The following is a 26117-nucleotide window of genomic DNA, read 5'->3' as shown; positions in this document are numbered from 1 at the left end:
ATCTGTCAAAAAAGCAAAGTTCAAAAACTGGGAGTAACTCACTGTGGGCCTTCCATCATGATGACTGTCTTGAAATAGCCATTACTGAGAGAAAAGATGATCATAATGATGATATAGACTGCATCGCCGAAGTAGACTGGTAAGGTACGGGTCACAGGTCGGTAGTTGCAGAGCACGAATAGAGGGAAGAACAGGATACGAATGTTGGACACAATCCAAGTATACCTGTGAAAAGGCTGGAGGATGGGAAAAGTACGTGTTCAGACTAATTATAACTCATACATTTATATTTCAAAAACTCCCACCTTGAGTTTAGAAACTCTAAAAACCATTCCACATGTGTCTCCTCCAAAGAACATATTTCCAACAGTTCATGGCAAAGAATCTTTATAGAAAAACTACGATGGGGATTGTGAAATGAATATACTGATGGACAAAGTCCAAAGTTAATAACTGTAAATACCAGCGCCAATTGATTGAGTCAGCTTGTCAACTATGTTCAGGAACATTGTGAAGTCGGTCATTATCAAGTCTTTCATTATAGAGAGTTGAGAGAATTCTAAACGTTGAACAATTTCACCTATAAAACTGACAAATAATCTATACTACTCGAGTCAACTGTCTGGTGGGGTTTTCCAGTAAGATAGGAGACTATTCCAAGAGTGAGCACCACAAAAGCTGAAGATTTTTCTTTTCACTTTTAGAGAAAATGCTACCAGACATGGTGGATATATGCGATTGGAATTTAAGATGCTAACAAGGTAGTCTGGACAGTGTGCTGGATATCCTAGCTTGTAATATTCTCTTATCTGAGCTGATAAGAACATATGATGTGGAGATACTGGTGGAGTATATACAATGTACATGTAAATTACCCTGATCTGAAAGACAGGTGTTCATAAACACTAATACCCTTCTGAGACTGTACCCCATAAATGTGGCATTATTGATTTTTAAGCAACTGCCAGTTACATGTAACAAGGCTGTAAAGTCTCACACCTTGAGTGCGAGACTCATGCATTTTGGGTACTTCTAATGCCCATGTGGGATTTATCATGCTACAACAAATACATAAAAACAGATTTCTTTTGTTTTAGCTACTGTAACCTTGAACCTTGACATTTTGTACCAAATGCGATAGGCTTCATGGGATTACTAAAACCAAAACACAAGCCAACTTTGAACTTGATGCAAGATAATGCTGAATTAATTCAACCATCAGTCCCTGTAATACTTACCCATTTCAAGATAGCTGGAACCATACTCCCAACAAAATCGCAAAAGTTGAATGTGAAGAAGCATGTCAGGGGAGTGAAGTAAGTCTCTGGAAATATGAAAACAATCAAATTAGTTGCTACAATGGGACAGCTTACATTGCACATGGTATTGAATACAACTTATGATAAAAGTACACAACATGGCATCATTGTCATTCAACTTGTCAGGAAGTATTATTGTGTACATTATGTGACACTGTAATATGGCATCTTCAATGTTTGCTTAGATTTAAGCAAGTTTTGAAAAAACTTGTTTAGTAACTTTTACAATCAGGCAAATGGAGACCAAATGATGTTTCAGGATGTCCAGCCTTTTCTTGTGTTCCTTTGTTTCCATGTAGCCACGGTCTCTCAGCTCAATAAAAGCCATTACATAATGAAGTCTTGAAATGCACAACTTACGGATGAAATCACTGTCATCTTCTTCAGATGTTGACACTATCCCCAGATTGAAGGCTGGGAATATAGCCAAGGTCACAAAAAACATCAACCAAACACTGATGGCATCCACCCAAATCTGTGGACAATACAAAGTGACCAAGAAATTCTACAAATTTGTAATGATCAATTGGAACTAACAACAAAGTGTTACTGTCTGATACTGATTTAAAGACTATGATTACAAATAACATTAAGCCTATGGCAGCCCTTAAGTTGGTGGCTTCATACATTTCCTATCCGCCCTGAGCTAAAGTGTACCCCCAATTAGCAAAAGAAAGACAGGTGGTTACAAGCGGGTTCTTGCAGCTGTTCTGTGTGTACACAATGACCCTACATACTGGAATAAATTACTTCTGTGTACTCGGCGTACTCCCTGTCAAATGTGCACATACTTGCCTGCCTCATGGCACGTCAATACGGTGAGTAAAAGAAAAACACCACACCCTCTTTCGTTCTGCTCGGAGCGGATAGATGCATTACATGTATTTCTAGACAGTGCTAAGCAATGGCCATTATCTCTATGGTACACATGTATAAAAGTCTGCTGTACAACTATCCAATACCCAACCATTAAGAATGTAAATGGTAAAGATGGCTCTGACCTTTTGCCTGGAAAAATTTGAACACACAGTTCCAATGTGCTATCTTTGATTTGAAAGCAACAAAACCTCAACTCAGGAAATCAGGCCATTACAGGAGGGCTACATACACGAACAATGGGGAAACTTTATGTCATTGTTGGGGATATCACTCTATGATGATAATGCAGCAGTGCTATCTAAGGCTAAAGACAACATGAACAATGTACCTATTAATACAAAAGAGACACTGTTTGCAAAGCTTGTCAGCCAAGGGCAAATCAACTGGTTACCATCTCTTTTTTTTTGTTACAGTAGAACCACGTTAATAAGAGCACTGTTACCACAACTTTCTGCTTATAACAAGGAAATCTGTAGGTTTCAATCCTTTGTTCTTGGATTTTTCATTCCAGATTACACAAGGCTGCTGTTACCACAAGGTAATCTGCAAAGTTGGGGGGCATCTTATTAATAAGGTTTAATTGTATTTATTTCTTCACTAATATGCATAATGCATGAAAGGATGAGAGAATTTTTCCAGCAGTCTAACTATACTCAACACAGCTCACATGATGAAACACAGCAAGACAGTCTTGTTAAAGACCGGTTCATATTACTCAACACAGCTCACGTGATGAAACACAGCAAGACAGTCTTGTTAAAGACCGGTTCACATTACTCAACACAGCTCACGTGATGAAACACAGCAAGACAGTCTTGTTAAAGACCGGTTCACATTACTCAACACAGCTCACGTGATGAAACACAGCAAGACAGTCTTGTTAAAGACCGGTTCATATTACTCAACACAGCTCACGTGATGAAACACAGCAAGACAGTCTTGTTAAAGACCGGTTCATATTACTCAACACAGCTCACGTGATGAAACACAGCAAGACAGTCTTGTTAAAGACCGGTTCACATTACTCAACACAGCTCACGTGATGAAACACAGCAAGACAGTCTTGTTAAAGACCAGTTCACATTACTCAACACAGCTCACGTGATGAAACACAGCAAGACAGTCTTGTTAAAGACCAGTTCATATTACTCAACACAGCTCACATGATGAAACACAGCAAGACAGTCTTGTTAAAGACCGGTTCATATTACTCAACACAGCTCACATGATGAAACACAGCAAGACAGTCTTGTTAAAGACCGGTTCACATTACTCAACACAGCTCACGTGATGAAACACAGCAAGACAGTCTTGTTAAAGACCGGTTCACATTACTCAACACAGCTCACGTGATGAAACACAGCAAGACAGTCTTGTTAAAGACCGGTTCATATTACTCAACACAGCTCACGTGATGAAACACAGCGAGACAGTCTTGTTAAAGACCGGTTCATATTACTCAACACAGCTCACGTGATGAAACACAGCAAGACAGTCTTGTTAAAGACCGGTTCATATTACTCAATACAGCTCACGTGATGAAACACAGCAAGACAGTCTTGTTAAAGACCGGTTCATATTACTCAACACAGCTCTAATGATGAAACACAGCAAGACAGTCTTGTTAAAGACCGGTTCACATTACTCAACACAGCTCACGTGATGAAACACAGCAAGACAGTCTTGTTAAAGACCAGTTCATATTACTCAACACAGCTCACATGATGAAACACAGCAAGACAGTCTTGTTAAAGACCGGTTCACATTACTCAACACAGCTCACGTGATGAAACACAGCAAGATAGTCTTGTTAAAGACCAGTTCATATTACTCAACACAGCTCACATGATGAAACACAGCGAGACAGTCTTGTTAAAGACCGGTTCAAATTACTCAACGCAGCTCATATGATGAAACCCAGGAAGACAGTCTTGTTAAAGACCGGTTCAAATTACTCAACGCAGCTCAAATGATGAAACACAGCAAGACAGTCTTGTTAAAAACCGGTTCAAATTACTCAACGCAGCTCACATGATGAAACACAGCAAGACAGTCTTGTTAAAGACTGGTTCATATTACTCAAGACAGCTACATGTAACATGATGAAACACAGCAAGACAGTCTTGTTAAAGACCGGTTCATATTACTCAACACAGCTACATGTAACATGATGAAACACAGCAAGACAGTCTTGTTAAAGACCGGTTCATATTACTCAACACAGCTCACATGATGAAACACAGCAAGACAGTCTTGTTAAAGACCGTTCATACAACAGGTAAATGTGAAAGAGAAGCAAATTTGACATGACAAATTCTGTTTGTGTTTGCTTTCACACCAAGTATGTACAGGCTTGAGCATATGGTAAAGTGAATACACTGTGAAGCGCCATAGCTAGCTTTCATGAAAGGAGTGTGTCGTCATTGCTTCATTTACATCTCATGAATACAGCGTTTTCAGGATTTTGTCGATGCAGCACCGTGGAAACGGTTCACCGGCTGATGCAAGTACACACTAAGCAGGCGCGGTCACGTCAGTGCACAAATTACATATAGCATAGTAACACATGTAGTTACAGTTTTACACTGTCCCAAGTCCGAGGCGCAGAGCCCATCGTGCCATCAGAGCACCAATGGGATCCAAATGGGCTGACGATGGGGCCACAACTGGTGAACGACGTTTTGAAGGTGACCAAGATCGTTTGATAAAAACGGCTTGGTAAATTCAGAGTGAAGGACAGATGTTTTCAATGTTTTTTTATGTTATTCCAAAAAAGTGTCAGGCTAGGCCATGCAGCTCAGGGGTGCAGATCATTGCACATAAACATATCCATGAAACCAGGTCCGCAAGTTCATGATGTTTTTGGTTTCCAGGGTGGTACGTAATCAACAAAGCATTTCTGTTAGGCACCACCAATGGTACAAACGCGGACAGTTTTTGAAAAACCAGCAGAATTGGTCAATATTTTTATCGCACTTTTACTATTTATTCAGAAGTCACAGTGCCAATTTGCATATACAACTTATTACTTAGATACTGAGTGAGCATATTAAACTGTATTCCCATTTTGTTTAAGAACTGTTCAATGAAGACCACAATGTGAGTGATCTAACCACCTGGCCCCACGTCTTACCCTTTTGAAGATATAAAGGAGAGTAATGGGTCTAGTAGCCTCCTCCACAGCCTCCTTTTCCTTCTCAGTGAGCACCTGCAGGGCTACATTGTGGTGGTAATTCACAAACGGCTGGAAAACAAAAAAATGAATAAGGACGGAACTTCAAAAACAAGCCCAAACTATAGGTGCATTCAAGTACATTTAGCTTCAACACGGCAACCCTGACTTGGTAAAGGCCATGTATGCTGGGTCAAACAAGTGAGACGGTAGGGACAGAGTTAAACCGAGTTAAAAGTCAATGTGTTGAAGCTAGTCAGATATACCCTCCAGGATCAAATGATGGCTCATACAATTAGGAAAGCTAAAAACAGAATGAACTCAGTCAGCATCTGTTTCAAATCCAGACATTTTAGGACATTCTTTTGTGTTTTATTGTAACTTTCAGCATAATCCCCAGTTACAGTGAAATCAATATTCACATCTGGCATTGATTATTTATAATCCCCAGTTACAGTGAAATCAATATTCACATCTGGCATTGATTATTTATTTTTAACTGATCATCCAACAGTGCATTTAGTGCTACTTACTGAATGATAACGAGTGAAAAATACTATGAAGAAATGTTCAGTTTTAGAAGTGGGAGGAAAACCCCGGAAAGATGTTTTGGGGAAATGCACTGACTCAGGTATATGTAGGGACTGAGAACCGATCCACATGTGGATCAAACTGAATTTGAATCTGGACCGCAGAAGTGGAAGGTGAGGCAGGAAACGCTATGCCAACCTGACTCCCCATTGATAATGAAAGTCACAAACACTTGTAACTGGCATTCAGTGAACTTTTAACTACAAGTGTTCATAACACATTCCTGGGTTTATAAAGTATTCTGGGGAAACATAAAAATACATACTGTACATGTACATGTATATTGAAAATAAACTTTCCACTGGTATACAGTGTATGTATTACTGATACATCACCTGATAACAGACAAAACCACTTCCATAAATGAAGTAGAACTAATCTCTATACATGCTTTAGGAATTTTATGCAGCCACAATTGTGCCATATAGAATTTGAAAATGATAATGGAGAAGTGTAGCTCTTCTGTACATGTATTTGCCCTACATCTAATGTGATTACATGCCCTTGTTCTCAATCTTTCCTCATTAATGTGAATAATGTAACAAAAAATTGCTGTAACGAAATTTTGAAAATAAAAACCCGGCAGAAGTGTTTTTTTTGTCTCAATGTTTACATCAAAGCTGGCTCATTCCTTACCAATCATCCAACTGTGGATGGACAAGTTTGCTATTCAAGTGAAATACAAATCGAATGACTATGATTTTACTGACAATATTGGATTTGAGAGAAGCCTTTACATTACAAGCTCAATGCACAGGAGTTAGGTGTTCATGTGGTAAGCGGCAATACTGGTAAGGTTCATATCGAGTAAGGTGTTCATGTGGTAAGCGGCAATACTGGTAAGGTTCATATCGAGTAAGGTGTTCATGTGGTAAGCGGCAATGCTAGTAAGGTTCATATCGAGTTAGGTGTTCATGTGGTAAGCGGCAATGCTAGTAAGGTTCATATCGAGTTAGGTGTTCATGTGGTAAGCGGCAATGCTAGTAAGGTTCATATCGAGTTAGGTGTTCATGTGGTAAGCGCCAATGCTAGTAAGGTTCATATCGAGTTAGGTGTTCATGTGGTAAGCGGCAATGCTAGTAAGGTTCATATCGAGTTAGGTGTTCATGTGGTAAGCGACAATGCTAGTAAGGTTCATATCGAGTTAGGTGTTCATGTGGTAAGCGGCAATGCTGGTAAGGTTCATATCGAGTTAGGTGTTCATGTGGTAAGCGGCAATGCTGGTAAGGTTCATATCGAGTTAGGTGTTCATGTGGTAAGCGCCAATGCTAGTAAGGTTCATATCGAGTTAGGTGTTCATGTGGTTAGCGGCAATACTGGTAAGGTTCATATCGAGTTAGGTGTTCATGTGGTAAGCGCCAATGCTAGTAAGGTTCATATCGAGTTAGGTGTTCATGTGGTTAGCGGCAATACTGGTAAGGTTCATATCGAGTTAGGTGTTCATGTGGTAAGCGGCAATACTAGTAAGGTTCATATCGAGTTAGGTGTTCATGTGGTAAGCGGCAATGCTAGTAAGGTTCATATCGAGTTAGGTGTTCATGTGGTAAGCGGCAATGCTAGTAAGGTTCATATCGAGTTAGGTGTTCATGTGGTAAGCGGCAATGCTAGTAAGGTTCATATCGAGTTAGGTGTTCATGTGGTAAGCGGCAATGCTAGTAAGGTTCATATCGAGTTAGATGTTCATGTGGTAAGCGGCAATGCTAGTAAGGTTCATATCGAGTTAGGTGTTCATGTGGTAAGCGGCAATGCTAGTAAGGTTCATATCGAGTTAGGTGTTCATGTGGTAAGCGGCAATGCTAGTAAGGTTCATATCGAGTTAGGTGTTCATGTGGTAAGCGCCAATGCTAGTAAGGTTCATATCGAGTTAGGTGTTCATGTGGTAAGCTGCAATGCTAGTAAGGTTCATATCGAGTTAGGTGTTCATGTGGTAAGCGACAATGCTAGTAAGGTTCATATCGAGTTAGGTGTTCATGTGGTAAGCGGCAATGCTGGTAAGGTTCATATCGAGTTAGGTGTTCATGTGGTAAGCGGCAATGCTGGTAAGGTTCATATCGAGTTAGGTGTTCATGTGGTAAGCGGCAATGCTAGTGAGGTTCATATCGAGTTAGGTGTTCATGTGGTAAGCGGCAATACTGGTAAGGTTCATATCGAGTTAGGTGTTCATGTGGTAAGCGCCAATGCTAGTAAGGTTCATATCGAGTTAGGTGTTCCTGTGGTAAGCGGCAATACTAGTGAGGTTCATATCGAGTTAGGTGTTCATGTGGTAAGCGGCAATACTGGTAAGGTTCATATCGAGGTAGGTGTTCATGTGGTAAGCGGCAATACTGGTAAGGCTCATATCGAGTTAGGTGTTCATGTGGTAAGCGGCAATGCTAGTAAGGTTCATATCGAGGTAGGTGTTCATGTGGTAAGCGGCAATGCTAGTAAGGTTCACATCGAGTTAGGTGTTCATGTGGTAAGCGGCAATACTGGTAAGGTTCATATCCAGTTAGGTGTTCATGTGGTAAGCGGCAATACTGGTAAGGTTCATATCGAGTTAGGTGTTCATGTGGTAAGCGCCAATGCTAGTAAGGTTCATATCGAGTTAGGTGTTCATGTGGTAAGCGCCAATGCTAGTAAGGTTCATATCGAGTTAGGTGTTCATGTGGTAAGCGCCAATGCTGGTAAGGTTCATATCGAGTTAGGTGTTCATGTGGTAAGCGCCAATGCTAGTAAGGTTCATATCGAGTTAGGTGTTCATGTGGTAAGCGCCAATGCTAGTAAGGTTCATATCGAGTTAGGTGTTCATGTGGTAAGCGGCAATGCTAGTAAGGTTCATATCGAGTTAGGTGTTCATGTGGTAAGCGGCAATGCTGGTAAGGTTCATATCGAGTTAGGTGTTCATGTGGTAAGCGGCAATGCTAGTAAGGCTCATATCGAGTTAGGTGTTCATGTGGTAAGCGCCAATGCTAGTAAGGTTCATATCGAGTTAGGTGTTCATGTGGTAAGCGCCAATGCTAGTAAGGCTCATATCGAGTTAGGTGTTCATGTGGTAAGCGCCAATGCTAGTAAGGCTCATATCGAGTTAGGTGTTCATGTGGTAAGCGGCAATGCTAGTAAGGTTCATATCGAGTTAGGTGTTCATGTGGTAAGCGGCAATGCTAGTAAGGTTCATATCGAGTTAGGTGTTCATGTGGTAAGCGCCAATGCTAGTAAGGTTCATATCGAGTTAGGTGTTCATGTGGTAAGCGGCAATGCTAGTAAGGTTCATATCGAGTTAGGTGTTCATGTGGTAAGCGGCAATACTGGTAAGGTTCATATCGAGTTAGGTGTTCATGTGGTAAGCGGCAATACTGGTAAGGTTCATATCGAGTTAGGTGTTCATGTGGTAAGCGGCAATGCTTGTAAGGTTCATATCTTACCGATTTGTAGACAATCAAGAGACTTATGACAGCCAAAAACAGAACAGCTACAGCACAGGTGAAGTAGGCAATACCAGCTGTCTGAACAGAATCTGTGGCTGTAACGCAAAAAAAAAAGAAACGAGTCTTTCATCTGAGGACTGGGGAAAACCTACAGAACATTGAGCTCTCAACTATGACCTTATACATGTACAGGTACTGTATGACGTCAATGAAGACAAAGAATATCAAGCAATCAATGAACTCCACTGTCAAACATGTTGAATGCCCAGATTATATAGCTTTGAGTGTATTTCAATGAGAATTGGGTTCTGGCAACTAAGCGGTTTGTGTATACAATCTTGTGTAGATAACTGGTGTGTCCCTTGTACAAGTTTCACTTTCACAAAATCAGCTCTGAGTGGAAGAAACAGAGGGCACATTTTTACATGGAAAGGTCGGTCCTTTAACCCCTTAAAGAGCAACTCAAAGGAAAACATGTTTTCTCTGATTTTATCTGTTCAAATAAATGTGGAAGCATCCAAGACTGTGGATATTAACTATTCCTGCAAGGGATTGAGTTTGGATGTTTACAGGTGAACAGTACAAGACTTTGGATAGTACTGGGATAACTGATCAAAACAGCCAGTTGAGAACCAATAAAGTGTACATAAGAATGACTGAGAAACAAGTTACACCTGAACATTACCGAATCAATTTTTCTTCAAGCTAAATTTGATTGTTCAATCACAAACTGACTAAAAGTGAGCTAAGTCGGTTTTCCCCGGATACAACAATTAGGTTGCACAAGTATATGTACTTACTCGCTAATGTGGTAATGCTGACCACTGCTACAAATGTACCACCAAGACCCTACAGATAGCAAGGAGACAAATGACTGGAGTAATGAAATCACAAACATCACTTGGATCTCTTGGCATTGTACCGACAGCATTGAACTTGTAGCACTTCAACAAACAAAAAGAGGACTATGATTTGACGGACTGCAGGATGGTCCAATAGGAACTTTCAATACACTGTGTGAATGTTCCAACCTTTAATATAAAACCTCTTCCATCAGGGTTAAGGCCAGCAGGCTCACCATCATTCTTTTCAGTCAATTCCCTATTCGATGTGCTTCAGCTTAATCAAGAGGCTGCTTTTCATGGTATGTTTATGTTAATTTTCAGCTCAGATTTAATAAACATTAAAAAGAAAAAATGGTCCGTCCTGAGATTGCCTAAAAGCCTTTTTGTGCATCTTCCAATGTATGTCATCTGTTTCTTTCAACTTAAAAAGTAGAAAAAGGTTCAATTTGTGGTCATCCCATATCTTTTTTTATGAGTAGATATCGTGGGTTTTAAGAAATTTCTGGCTATACTCTTGCACCTTCTGAAAGGAAGCATTAATTTTCACAAAGTGGCGGTTAATTAACAATTGACTAAAATCTTTCCGTCAAAGAATTGGCAATTGATGAATAAAGTTATAAGCAGTCTGGAGTATAACCCTACAGGTATTTGTACGGGTTATTAAATCACAGATATCATCCAATCTGACCAATCGCAAGGCCTGTTCGAGCAGCCTGCAAAGGATTGTGTGTGTTTCCATTGTAAGGGGTGCTTTTCTTCAACAGAATATATACCCGTAGAACAAAAAACATTGACTGAAAAGCTCCTTTTGCAAAAATCTGATTGGCTGTGCAACAAGAAAACCATTAAAGCATCATCTAAATGTTTCGGGTCTCTCCCGATACAATTTAAATTTCATCATTGCAAGTTGAGATATTTAACATTGAAATTGGATACAAATTGCTGTATCAGCCTAGGGGTACAGGGAACGGTCACTAAGCCATTATGTGATACCGGATCTACTCCAGACTGATGAGGCCCCCTTCAAATGTCAAACCTCTGTCGTATCTAATTCAATTAACGGCACAAAATTTGAACGAGACACAGCAGAAATTGGACGTTTGAAGCAACTGCTGACTTTCTGCTGGAAGTTGGACATGACTTGCTGCTTTTAATGGCAGAAGAACAGCCCAGCTGACACTGCCCAATTTCTACTGCGTCTAATTCAATTTGCAAGTCCCAGTTCCAGATTGCAGTGGTACTTTTTAAAATGTGCATGCGCTTGCAACAGTTCTATTCGGTTTGGTTGTGAAATAAAATGGTGGCACCCATCCACATATCATTGAGTAACGAGGACCCTCTGTCTAAAGATGTTATTGATAAACAGAAATACATGTATGAGGAAACCGAGTTCCATCATATGTAACATTATTCTCTTCAGTTTTTGGAAAGCCCATTTGGTGACCGGCATGCCCCATGTTTCTGAAAATGGATTCACAAGCTTTTTCAAACAAACTTTACAAACAATTGGTCATTTTATGCAACCACAATAGTATAATCTCATCTAGAGAGTCTTTATATAGAGACATACATGCACATATATGGCAGGTTAATCAAAATATGGACCATTAGATAATGTTCAACTTTGGGGTTCATTTTTCTTGAAGAGAACAGCAGTGAAATGTAATGAGGGAAGTCACGGTTCACATCTGGAACAATGATGACTGGTCCTTTCAACCTACATGTAATTGAAGTTAATTAATTAAAGTCTTGAACGTCAGCATTTTTGACGGATGTGAACAACCTGTTGAAAACCTAGCCGATTAGAGTTTACTGAGGAGTGATAATCCCTGTAGTTATTTTACACAGATATGTGTGTGGTGACAGGTGATAATATTTACACATATTAAAACCGTCATCACAAAATTAAAAAATACCTCTCACAGTTAATTGGGACCCGAAGTCAGCAGTCGTGAATGTGTCAAAAAAAATCAATGTACAACAAAAGCTTTAAAAAAGAGTTCAAAAAAGCACCCCAAACCACCATCATTTTATGACTGAACTGATCAGATTTTCTTCAAGTATGTTTCTGAAAACTCCAGTCCAAAATACCGATAGTGGCAATTTTGCAGCTTCCGTCATTATCTCATGATGCCATTAGTAAACGTTTTGCTACATTGTGGATTGTTTGACCTTTGACATCAACCCAGACAGTGTGACCTCCTTTTAATTTGATATTCACGAGCCCCTTCACGGAATGGTGATGCTCTGGGATTTTTCTCTTCTTTTCTAAAAAAAAAAATCGGTCATACTGAATGACGTTTGAAAAAAAATGACGTCCGAGACATAAAATACGATTTATGATGAAACTGTAATGTGCAGATTTAATAATTTTAATGTAGTTTTCAGCGGGGATATCTCCAAAATAAATGGCAAAATAAAAAATCGCGGATGGAATTTTCAAGCATTACATGTGACAGAATTTTTGGCATTCTCGAACATGTCAAGCATTTTTGGTCAAAATTCTCGAACGTCATCAAAATTCTGTCAAATAGGACGTTCGCAACAAACATATTGTACTCATTATACATTTTTGATGCAGCCAAACTTAAAAATAATTTTCAGTGGTTGAAAGGTATAAGACCTGGCAGATATGCTGGTATAGTGAGAGTGATTATAAACGGTAAAAGAATGAAGACAGCCAAACCTTTCTCATCACTTTCCGTCAATTTTGTGCTTTTTTTTCATGACTTATATTTTTTACAGTTATTTCTTAGGTGCTTTAAAGTACATCAGTTCAAAATTTCTCCTTGCTGTTGAGAGAAGTTTTGAAATCAAGTCCTCTGGTGTAAACACTTAGACGTAAAACTTTAAATGAATTCAACTCCATTTGATTTGCACTGGTAGCCAACCAAATGTCCACCAAATGTACACATTATGCCCAATTATTCCCAAATAATCATTTTTATAAATCTGAAGGTGCTAATTTGTATTTTACATGATCAAAGTAACTCTTTTAGAAGTTTTGAAAAATGACATCTGGAGTTGCATTTTGGTCCATTTAATGAAGAACATGCTACTGGTAGATCCACAACCGATGCTTTACAGATGTTAGAATTTCAGTAATAGTAACAGTAGCCAGAAATGCCTTTGTGAATCATTTCTCTGAATTCATATCCAGCTTTACATTTATAGCCAACCTGCGTTTTGACCAGATGTCTATTCTACATGTACCAGATCGGTGTGGGGGCAGTTATGACATTTTCCCTTAAAAAGGAGACATGAACAGAAAAATCAAAACTCTCTATTTCATATCACTTGCAATAGAATTGATCAGAGACAGGCCATGTCACACAATCATCATAATCTCCTCTCATAGTGCATCATCTTCAACAGAACATCAATGTTTGAAGCTACTGCCAAACTTTTGTTGCTTTTATGTCAGTTACATGTACAATGAATGAAATTAGCCCAGATAGAAATTTGACATTTGAAGTGGGCCTAAGCAAAGAATACTTGTGGGCCTTCCTTGGTTTAACCTATATCACTCATGCATAAGCTAAGAGCTGGCTGTCAAGCCATCAGTGATTCCCCAACAAACTGTTGGTTAATAGCTCACTAGGGCATGCCAGGAATCATACTACTGTCAATTACACTGAACAAATCAACATCCCATCCCAGCCTACAGACTTGGTTACTCAAGACAGTGGAACAAATAAATAGTCTTTAGTTTTAAACTGGCGTTATGTGAGAATATTGTTTGTGTGTAAAGAAACTGAAATATACAGGTACCACTGTGCATATCAAAGTGATGATTATTTGTAAACATTAGTAGCGTTTTAAGTAAACACATACACTGTACATGTACCTTGGTGAAGTTTTAACCCCTCCCCCAAGCAAAAAGAAAGTTCTAAATGAAAAAAAGAAGTAGAGTTCATGTACCTGGCCAACAATGTAACTCTGCAAGTAGATATCAGGAAGTTTGGCAGCAAAGGCAAAGATTCCTGACTGGTAGACTGCTGCAGCACCTGTAAACATTGGGCACCCCCAAGAAGACACACAGATGGGTAAAATACAGAAAAAAAAGAGAAATGGCGCTTCTTAATAATGTTCAGAGCTATATTAATGAGGGAATAAATACGTGCTTGGCTGGTCTTAAGTGAACATTTCAAGCCAACTCTGGAGAACTAACGTGGCTGAGCCTAGTCTTAAAACATTAGTTTAAGACCAACAAAGCACATATATACGTGTATTCCCATTCATAAATTATACCATTCAGTCAGAAAGTCAAAAGAAGTCAATATATGATGTATTTCCAAGGATTTGTCCAAGAGTTTTACTTTCATTTTTTCGAACACTCTTGTCCATTCTGTGATATGTTCCTTGTGTAGTCCAGAAGAATCTCCTTATATATGACCCGCTCTAGAAAAATGGGTAATAAGTCGCCAGATTCAGGCTATGAGTTTTGGTTTTGGCTGGATTCTGTACATCAAAAGCTACAATTTGATACATGAATGACCCTTGTAGTGCGCTGCATTGTGGATATCTATAGACATTTTTATATCCACATTTTTGGATTCAATAAAAGCACTTTTTGAGAAAAAGCTCTTGCATTGTAGCGTTTGGAAACACAATGCCATGTAGGATTTCCTACTGAATCATCAATTTTTCATCTTTATTCATCAGTATCTATGTTTGTAGTCACAGGTTCTAAAAATATAAATCTTATAGAAGCTATTAAAGGAAACAACACAAAATCACGCTTCGAAGACATCTGCCCTCTCCAAATACATGTAGAACAGGCCATAACATATTTTGGCATTGCGCGACTTATTACCCTTTTTTGCAGAGCGGGTCACATACAGACTTGGCACGCGTCACGAGTGGCGAGTTTGCCAGTGCACAGACTCTTGATCAATAGGAATGGATTAAACTGTCTCGTATCCAGGTGCCAGCTTGTTTTTACACAGTGGGCATTATCAAATGTTAAATACACGGTCATGCAGCACCTTGTTGAATAGGGAAACTATTCATACATAAATGCTAGAGCACTAACTTGATATGCAAAGTAATGCCTGCTGGATGCATCCATGTTTATACACAAACCTCCAAGGAAAACTTGACATTGGTACAGCATTTTGCATATCTACAGTAGGTACATGTATGTCTGTATTCTAAAAGGATGAGTCAACAAAGATGACAGCCGTTCACTAAAGAAACCAAATACACTATCAGTGAATGAGCATTTACATACAGGTGTGCTTCATGGAAACAACGTATACAGGTACATGTACATACCAATTGTGCTGCAAAATTGAGTTGAGGCTTTATATAATGGGTTTTGCCCTTACCCAACGTATACACACTGTATACTCAGTGCTTGTCCGAGAGCTTGTGAAAAAAAGTCACAAGCTTACTCGGGTGGGACTCGAACCCACGACCTCCTGCTTACTAGTGCAGACGTCTTAACCACTCGACCACCAAGCTTGCCGGGGTCGGCTGGCCGGTCAAAGTCAGGTGAAGCAGCGGGTACCGTTGAGACTGTTTAATGAGTCACAACATTGATTCTATCTCATTTTACTATGCTCTACACGTATAAACATGAGCATGAAATAAAATGTCCGCATGCAGAAGTCAACACTTTGGCTAGGGAAGGACAACTTAATGCTCAAGCAATTAGATACAATGTATACTGTTCACATGAGTGGCTACGTGCAGAGCTACTTGTACATGTAGCTCCACCCAGAACAGTTGTCATCTGAACAAAACTAAGCTTCACCTCTGGAGATACATGTAGCTTTGGGGCTAGCCAGCTCCACTCAAAACAGTTGTCATCTGAATACAACTTGCAAGTAGTTCCACCATTCGGAGATAGCTCTGGGGCAAGGTACATGCAATATACATGTAGCTCCACCCAGAACAGTTGTCATTTGAACACAGCAAAGCTTCACTTCTGGATAAAATAGATCTCGAGCTAGCCAACCTAATAATATTCAAAACAATCTGCTTGTACATGTATGGAAAACAGATTGAAAGCTATCAGAGCACCTGTTGCCTGGTTCAACTCCCAGGACTAACTGTTCTTCAGCTATACTTCATGCATAAAGCACATGGGTTAGAGGAAGAAAGGGAACTCTTCCAGGGATACTGATACGTCGCTCCACTGTACAATGTAGCTGTTACTACATGTACAGTACATGTATATGTATATAGTGGTTTTCAATGTATGAATGGGAGTACAGTGCACATTTGAAACTTCAACACTTGCCTCTACAGAACCTCCAATGAGTTCATTAATTGGATTAGAGCTGCATGTAGGGTACCCATAGTTCTCTGTCTGAACATACCTTACACAGCTCTGTGGAGTAGTCCTACTGCCGTCTACTCATTATACAGGCAATGCATTTTAATCGATGGTTTGAACATCAATTGAAAGAATCTGACCAAACGAATTGACTAATCTCAAGCGCCCAGGCATCTCATTCAGAGATGCTCTTAAGAATGTAAACACCCTCCTACTATGCTTGTAACCACTCCTATACAATACCAAGGACAGGGTCAAAGTTAGGGTTGTAAAAATTCCTTCAAGCAATTCTGACCGACATATTTATCATACTGTACATGTATGTTCTCAAAAGTGCTTGATTCAAACTTCAAACAGACTGACCTGCCTGGTGTCAACAGTGATTTACATATTTAAATCTTTCATGTATAACAAGCGTTCAGGATTACATTGGGTTGATGGGAATTATACATGCAATATTACACCAGCAAGCTTTTGAATCTGGAGACAATTCGAACTGGTTTAGATGGTTTAATTAAGTTGTTAGGAATATTGAGTATTTCAGCAAAGCAGTTGTAAATCACCTCTTGGTACTGCCTTCTAAGTACATGTACATGTAGCAAGAGTAATCTCTCAACATGAGTGTACTTGTTTTGATTATTCGTCACAGTCTAAAGGTCAACAGCCTGCATTAATAATAAATTGAGTTTTAAGTACAGACAAACAATATTACAGATAAGACCATATACATGTACATGTACTTTACACATAGTCCCATACCCAACACACACACTACAAGATAACTGACTTGTGAAGCTAAGAACAATCCATGGTATGGACTTATGACCATGATATACGATATCAACTCTGTCATCTTCAAAGATGAATTGTTCCCCTGACCTATTCAATAAATCTTTTGGCAAGATTACAGACAAAAGTACAGTAACAGTATTTGGGCAGAACTCTGCTGTTAATGCCAGCTGAAAAACTCTAAAGTTGGGCTTGTTTCATTGATTTCATTTTAGTTCATCTCATGTGACATCAAATTCGCTTTGTTATTACATTCACCCGTCAGGGTTGTAATAAGAGGTATGAACAGGCCTTAAGTTGAAAGCGAGGATGCTGGACTGTTTTGTGAAAACACCTCCCCAGGTTGTTTGCCAAACACTTCACAAATCAAGTCAACAGGCAGGAACCGTAGTGATTTTGATAAATGCACCCACCGGCTCATTTCAATTACGTACCGTTGAAAATGACCACCGTTGCCATGGTTATTCCGAAGAAAGCACCAGGCCCTGCAGACAAAAAGGAAATGAGGGGGAGAAGGCATAGAGTAAGCGATATGCATAGAGTAAGCGATATGCATAGAGTAAGCGATATGCATAGAGTAAGCGATATGCATAGAGTAAGCGATATGCATAGAGTAAGCGATATGCATGGGCACACAACTGTGAATAATCATGGAATGCTGTCAACCATTTGTGGTCTCCATACATGAACATGACCTTTTCCAACCTAGTTTTAATAAGAAATCAAAACTCGGTGTAAGGAATTTTATAATACATGTATATCATTAACCCTAACACTCCTCAGTCCTCCAACAGGTGAAGGATTAAGGAGTGTTAGGGTTATAATACTAACTTCCTGTGTACAAACTTACAGGAGTCTTCCTGAACCAATATGGCAAGGAGAAGAAACACATTTTTACATTTGTACGGTCCATGAACCTTTCAAGGGGCAACAAGTCTTATGTAATCATGGCTACCAACTGAATGCGTCTTTCTAAAAAAAATCCTTTAAAATTTACTGGAGAATTGTTGACAGCCTTTAACATACATGTACAAGTACATATACTTACACATGCAAAAGTGGAAAAAGGATTTAATTGTAATGCAAACTAGCATCTGGCAATCTGCAAATGTACACATTCAAGACAAATCAGTACATGTACATTTATCAATACAAATGATTAATAAATCTACACTGAAAAATACAGGTATGTGGCTTCTTTACATGTATTTACATGTGATCAAAGTCTGAAAACATATCAGCAGTACCTTGACATTTCTGAAATTAATCATTTCACAACCACTGTTCTAGTAACCAGACAACAGGCATTCAAATGTGTGTCAACATTCACCTGTTCATACATGTAGGAACTCTGTTTAATTCCAGGTACATGTACAGTATATGTAGAAATGCTGCGCACATAAATCAGTGCCACGACCTGCTGTGCGTAACTCTACAGTATATATGCTCTTGGTTACTGATAAAACTTCTCAGCAACTCATTGAAATGCCCAGAACCACCTATACTGGTAGCCTACAATCCCATCTCATTGTTAGTTTCTCATATGGTACATGTACATTACTTTTGTTCAAGGAAACACTGTGAATACCGACATGTACATGTACAGTGTATGTACATGTACAGTACATGTATGTAACTGTAACTTACATGTATATACATGTAAAAATAATAAGCAGTGAATATTGGGATATTGTTGGTGTAAATTGTTATCACATGTATTTTACAAGTACAACCAATCTGTATGGTACATGAACATGTACATGTACATGTATGTGCGATTAATAATTTTGAATCAGCATTAAATTTCTGGTGCTCCAACTTTCCATGCACATGTACAAACATCGGTAAAATTACTGTTCAATAGACTACAAAAACTTAATTACCTGCTGACATAGAACACACCTCATACAGTCTACATGTCGTGGATTTGTCTGTTATGCCGAGTTAATTTTTAAGCAATATAGATTTTTTTGTGAGATAATCAAACGAAAATCATCTTGTTTAAACTATTGGCAATCCAATGTGCGTCACCTGCATAAGTACATGTACTATGCATGGTTCATGTGCGTATTCCATACACTTCTCAATCTTTAGTTCAGTGCAAAGTAACATGGGATGCATGCAAATGTTTCATTGTACACATTGTAAAATTCTACAAAGTGTATAAGAAAGAGTTACTTCAACCAAAGCATTGTTTCCAGGTTATTTTAGGAGATTACAAGTCTCATCTGAAAATGAATTGTCAGTAATTTTCTCACTCCTACAGTTGTAGATGCCGCTAACTCCAACAGGAGATTTCATGGATTGCAAATATTGACTGCTTTGAAGTTTGACTGATACAGAAAAACTATCCTTCCCTTTAAAATTCATATGTACAAGTACATATATGTGCTCTAACATACATGTACATGTAGGCAATGTATCATTACATGTACATGTGCACTTAATGCAATAGACAGTATTACCGAACTTTGTAAACTATTGCAGTGGTATACGTTGTACAACTGTATGTTGTTACTAATTTCAGACTGAAATACGTGTCCAGCATCAGCATTTAGGAAATAATTCCTTTGCTTTCAACTCATTTAGACTTGTTCAAGAAAGTTTACCATGGAAATGAACTTTTACTTTATGAAAAAGTCTCTATATCAGAGCTTAAGGGTAACAGCTGCTGACTTGTATCCTGATTCGCCAGTACATGAACTGTACATACATTGTACATGTACATGTATGTAAGGCAGATGGGCAGGATATCCACACCTGCTGATAGCACTACTACCTTTTTGCCCAGGTCATGTACAAGTATGTAAGGCAGATGGGCAGGATATCCACACCTGCTGATAGCACTACTACCTTTTTGCCCAGGTCATGTACAAGTATGTAAGGCAGATGGGCAGGATATCCACACCTGCTGATACAGTAGCACTACTACCTTTTTGCCCAGGTCATGTACAAGTATGTAAGGCAGATGGGCAGGATATCCACACCTGCTGATACAGTAGCACTACTACCTTTTTGCCCAGGTCATGTACATGTACATGTATGTAAGGCAGATGGGCAGGATATCCACACCTGCTGATAGCACTACTAACTTTTTGCCCAGGTAATGTACAAGTCTGTAAGGCAGATGGGCAGGATATCCACACCTGCTGGTAGCACTACTAACTTTTTGCCCAGGTCATGTACATGTACAGTATGTAAGGCAGATGATTACACCCAACTTCATTTCCCTGGTACCCTAATAATAAATATTGGTTGCAAAGTATCCCTGTAGGCTATGCACATTGCAGGCTTGACAAAACATCCAAGGTTGACAAGACCTCAGGTATGTAAATGACAACTAAAACCTTTTGTGTGGTGCCACTACCTAAAGACACATACATGTACATGTATCTTTACATACCATTGAGCTTATGGTCAGTAGGCTACTGATGAACATAATCTACTTCTTGAAGTACAATGTACATGTATAATGAAAATCACTAGGTACCCGGTATCTTGTTGGATACAGTAAAGTTTGGGTCAAAGACCAGGCTAGTGCATGGTGAATTTTGAACTTTCACAGCATGGGTTTTATGTACAAGAACAGAAACTGATAAGCAATGAATACGTCATCATCACATGAGGTCGATATTCCTCTAAAGCAATCCCTTTTCAAGATATCTACAAGACTTGAACCCAATCTGACATCTACTTTAGGAGATATTGTGCCTTAAAGGTTGCACACTTAATGTCACATGACTTATCTCCTGATGACATCATCATTAGATAAGGTCAACATTTCTTTAAACCACTCCCTTTTCACAATATCTCTAAGATTTGAACCCAATGGCATATCTACTTCAGGAGATACAGGGCCTTGATTTTATATGTATTTTTACAAATTTAAAGGAATATTTATATATTCAAAATTTCATAACAAATCAATCGATGACGTCATCTTTACGTAATTATTTATGTATTATCTTTGCTTTATGGTGAGTGCTTCGTGTAACTTAGATGACGACTGAACATTGCTAAGTTACCAAAACAGTGCCTCGAAAATGTGTAGAAAGTCAATGGGCTGAAATAAATATTGAAAAATTAATAATAAATCTCTTGATAATTGTCATCACGACGTCGTGTTTCTAGGACATCTATGCATAAAGGTTCTTCATTGGTATAAGTTTGATGAAGATCCAAAGTTGCAAAAGCACTAAAGTGACCGTCACAAAAAACGTGTACAAAACAAACAGGCTTTTGAGCAGAAGAAGGAGAGGAAGAAGCAAAAAAAAAGAACAAAAAGAATGCCTTTCTCGCAAAATTGCGATAAAGCCAAAAACATTGCAAAGAAAATAAATGATAGGAGGGGATAGGGGCAAATACTTACATTCGGAGGAGTCTATGATGGCTAGAATTGTGGTGAGAACAAACAGGGTCAGCATAATGTTCAAAGCAACCATGTTGGCTAAACGAGAAGATCTAGATAACAAAAAAATAATACAAAACAAAATCAGCTTGCATCTCAACACCATTTACCATTCTTACAGTGAAAATGGTTCTGCAGTACGAACGGTCTTCAGTGTGAAATGGCTACAAATGTTCAACATACTCAGAAAAGAAAAAATCAGACACAACCAGTTAACAGTAGTATGTATCAGACAGAAGACTTTCATCAATACATGCACATGTACAATGTACTAGTACCGGTAGAAGGGTCTTGGGGCTACTACCAAGTTCTTTTGTATCCGGTTCGTAAGTGTGACGTCACTTCAGTTTAAACCACGCCCACTGCACATGCACTGCACATAAAGTTACATGTATTGATTGTCATTTACATGGAATCGGAAGTTCATGCACAACTTCAGCGATTGTCCAATGGAAGCCTGTAAATCGTGGCACGTCTTCCTTTGTGACGACGTCACTTACGAACTGGATTATCCAGAACCTTGTTTTAAACAAGTTTGTTCCTACTTGCACATGTGCATGTATGTGTCAATCGATCGTACCGGTACATGTACATGTTTCGTTGATCAACTGTACCAGTTAACAGTACATGTACAGGTATGTAGTGAATTCTCACAGACATGTTCCATTTGATATAGTAATGAATATATTGCTTTCAAATAATTCGAGCATGTTTTTCATGAAAGTAAAATGTACACATACATGTTGATGAATAAAGCACTGAGTAAAACTTGTATGATAATTGAGAAAACCAAAGAAACCTAATAAACTGCAACACCAGGAAAAAGACTCTTTATTCTTGAACTAATGTCATCCGTACTATCAAGTGATCCATAGCCAGAGTATGTGCACGCAATTACACGTACATACATTAAAGTGGTACTAAAAGGCTTCAAATATATCAAGGGTTTTGCAGGTAGATTGGCCACCAAAAAAACAGTAACCAGTGGATTTATCTCCTGAAAATCAACAGAAATAAGAGGCAATTTCTTTCCACAACCAACTGGGCCGATTTCGGAAACAAGCGAGATCAAATTTTGTGTATGTGTTGGATTGATGACATCATGGAGAGAAAGGCACAGCAGGCATGCATGAAGCATTTCGAAAACCAAAAATATCAACTCTAAGTACTCCCCGAAATATCTCCTACTGACTTGTGTATGAGATCCTAAACATTTCTGAAGATATCCCTGTCAAAATTGTTACTTTGTAAACAAAAAACTTTGCGCAACTTCCAACGTTCGCCAGAGTCGGGATCATATTGCAAGCCTGCATGCAAGTTCCTGCCATTCTTTCATCGTCGAGAAATTTCGTGCGAAGTTTCGATTACTCGCACCTTACGCTGTGACAAAAAAATACGGGATGCGGGTTTCTTCTCAAAACATGAAGGTAAAATTTACCAGAACTCAGGAAAACAATAGCCGCTTAAAACTCACAAATAAAAATGAGCGTAATGGAAGAAAGGAAACATTTTTCCCCTTTGAATCGGAAACGCTCGTCGTCGAGCTGGAAGTCGCCATTTTTCATTTGGCGAGTTTACCTGTATGCTAATGTCCGTTAGCGATGTCATGATACGCTGGCCTAGCAGTCCATTCACAGCGTGCTGTGTCAAGTCAGTACATGTGTGCCGGCGACTGTCTTGTGAGCGGTAGAACGTTCGGTGACAGTGACCACATGGAAACACTGCAATGTTACGCCTCTCTGGAAACAGTCACCGCCACGCGTGGGCCACGCCAACTCAGCATGCTGGTGCTACTTTGTGAATGGTCCACTAGGCCGGCGCGCTGTGACGTCATCAACAACATTAGCATACAGCTCAAATCACAAAATTGAACGTGGGGATTTTGTTGAACTTTTTGGCATAGATGCTTCGTGACATCAAACTTTCTTCACATTTTACTTGAATGAAAATGTGAACCGGCATCTAAGTACACGTGTCTCTGCAACTCTGAATTCTTTGAATTTTCTTCATTATCCAGTAAAGACTGAAGTTATGTTTTTACATGTAACTTTCAAGTAGGCCATTGGGTGCATGACAAGTTAGACAGTCCAACCTTGTTAATAACAGCACTTTAAATACAAGATTCTCCTTTAACAAGAATTCTTTTTTATGCCCCAATCCTAGGTTTTTTTACATTTTCATTAAAAAAGGATTCGTTTTTTATTCACAAATGTTGAACCCACTGCAATATGTGCAATGTTTGGTGACAATTGTAATGCTTTATGACATCAAAATTGCCTCACATTAATTCCCATTCATCGGAAATATGGACAGGTTTTAGAGTATATTTGTATCCCTAATTAATCTGAGATCACTATTCATTGACTGCAGACATGAAAATGTTGTTGCCATTGTTAACAAAATCTAATGCAGTTCCAAGTGGAAATTAATGTTTGTATGGTGACTGTTTTCCCACGTGTAACAGAGAAACCGGTTTCTCTGTTACAAGTGAAATGAGTCATAAAGCTCTTTAAACTAAAAACTTCAAAACACTTAGTGTTTCTCGTAAAGGTGCACAAGCTAAATGGCATAATGGCTATAAGCTGTGCCATACATGTATATTTGCTATTTAAGCAACTCTGTGTTACACCAAACAAAACTTTCCAAAATAATTCAAAAAATAGCCAAAAAGTGAATTTTGGGGGAAAATGTTTGCCCATTTTTATGCTGCCTGAAACCCTATTAAGAAAAAAACAACCAGTGATGAGAATATATGGTACGTACACAAAACCAAATTGGCAACAGTTGAAAAGAAACCTTTACTAACCAAAAATGACATGCATAGAACCATCATATTTGGTTTCTCTGTTATATGTCAAATAATTTGCTGCACCACTGCACAAATTGAGTCTGTACACGTCAAGTAGTTATTCAAAGCAAAAATCATTTCCATTTATTGCATGTATGTATTATCAATTACGTATCAACAAGTTTTGAATTTGATTAGACAATTTTGAAATTATGACCGCCATGTCACACATTTGGCCCCCTATTTAACAAGACCCAACATGTACTATGACCTTATGACAAAGAGAGGGGTACCTTAACCTTTTCATTATGTCTAACACTCCTGTAATAAATCAGTGCATTGATGACACTTTTACTCTGGACATGTACATGTATGAGTAGGCTTTTACTTACTTGGGAGGTACAAACAAACTGACTGCCAGGAAGAAAACATTGGGAATGAATCCTGCTATGCCAATGTAGCTCACAAACTTGTCCTTGTACTCAGCATTGTCACTGACATTGCCAAACTTGTAGTCTGTAAAATACTGAAAAACAAATTTGGAAAGATGCATTATTCACCTTAGGCATTATGCATCCGTCAGGTTTTTGAAATGTCTTATCTCATACCACAACAGTCAACAACTGCTTTCTCTTATCTCTGTCTTGATATTTTTCTAAAGGAAATTATAAGCGACAAAAGAAGCTTTAAAGATCAGTGGTTTGCAGTCCCTAGTCGTCCCTCCATTTCCTGTACATCAGGGTCATGCAGGTGTGCGTGTGTATGCAATGCGTCAACAATACAACCCTGACTGATGTGATGTCTAATGGCAAGTACCAGTATGATGTGGTTATGTCACCCTGCTACCTGATACATTTAGTTCTAGGCCAATGAAAATACAGTATTCACTACAGAGGTACAAAAGGAAAGAATTCATTATGACAAGTAATAAATCAATTGAAATGCATGCAACTCAATGAGAATCAAAGTACCGGTAAATGTTAATTTTTGTGATCTGTTTGGCCAAGACAAGTACATGTACAGTATCAGTATAGAAGCTTACAAAATGATAAGGGATCTGTTGAAGTTCAGGTTACCTGCACCAAGGAGTGTCCATGAAGGGGGAAGAATACAGTACATACACATTGTACCTGTACTGGTACATTCCATGAGGTTGGGGCACAATTTGTGAAAGCGTCCTTGTTACAACCTAAACTTTTACCACCTGTCATGACCTGTAGAGTAGGCCCTTTACTCTGTAAAAATGACACACACCTCTGTATTCAGCCTTGAAAGATGTATTGGAATCCACATGCAGGGAAATACATGTAGCTGTTCATTTTTTATGGAACCCATGTACATGTAACAACTGACACGGTCACAAATTGGTGTGACCTCATGGAATAACCCATATGCAAATGCACACAAGTGTGGAACAAACCTGACACAATACAAAAAAGTACATGTAAATCCTTACTCCTTCAGAAACATTTTATTTCAACACATGTTCTGCCAGATGCTAAAATACAATCTTTCCTTTTCTTCCCACAATGTATAATGTACATGTACCTTAGATAGTGCCCATATGCAACATTGTATTCAAAGTGTCATACATGTACCCAGTACCAACATACATGTACAATGTACATGTAACCTGCAC

The 26117-nt window shown here is 38.8% G+C and overlaps 1 protein-coding gene across 1 annotated transcript in view; it reads right to left on the bottom strand.

Moving 5' to 3' along the window:
• The window catches only part of LOC110980527 (equilibrative nucleoside transporter 2-like), a 46831-nt gene that overhangs the window by 7114 nt on the left and 13600 nt on the right, over nt 1-26117 (bottom strand). The window contains exons 4-13 of the mRNA XM_087135863.1: nt 24871-25004; nt 21652-21743; nt 17717-17767; nt 14132-14217; nt 10166-10214; nt 9363-9460; nt 5332-5442; nt 1680-1794; nt 1239-1324; nt 43-236 (exon numbers count right to left, since the gene is read on the bottom strand). Coding sequence (XP_086991989.1) covers nt 43-236; nt 1239-1324; nt 1680-1794; nt 5332-5442; nt 9363-9460; nt 10166-10214; nt 14132-14217; nt 17717-17767; nt 21652-21743; nt 24871-25004 — 1016 coding nt within the window. The remainder of the gene's footprint in view (nt 1-42; nt 237-1238; nt 1325-1679; nt 1795-5331; nt 5443-9362; nt 9461-10165; nt 10215-14131; nt 14218-17716; nt 17768-21651; nt 21744-24870; nt 25005-26117) is intronic.

Source organism: Acanthaster planci, linkage group LG01, assembly GCF_054643075.1.
Source record: "Acanthaster planci isolate LZ-2023a linkage group LG01, COTS_SCS, whole genome shotgun sequence".
NCBI classification, from domain to species: domain Eukaryota; kingdom Metazoa; phylum Echinodermata; class Asteroidea; order Valvatida; family Acanthasteridae; genus Acanthaster; species Acanthaster planci.
The sequence above is the reverse complement of the archived record's forward strand: the minus strand, read 5'-3'. Positions and strand labels throughout refer to the sequence as shown.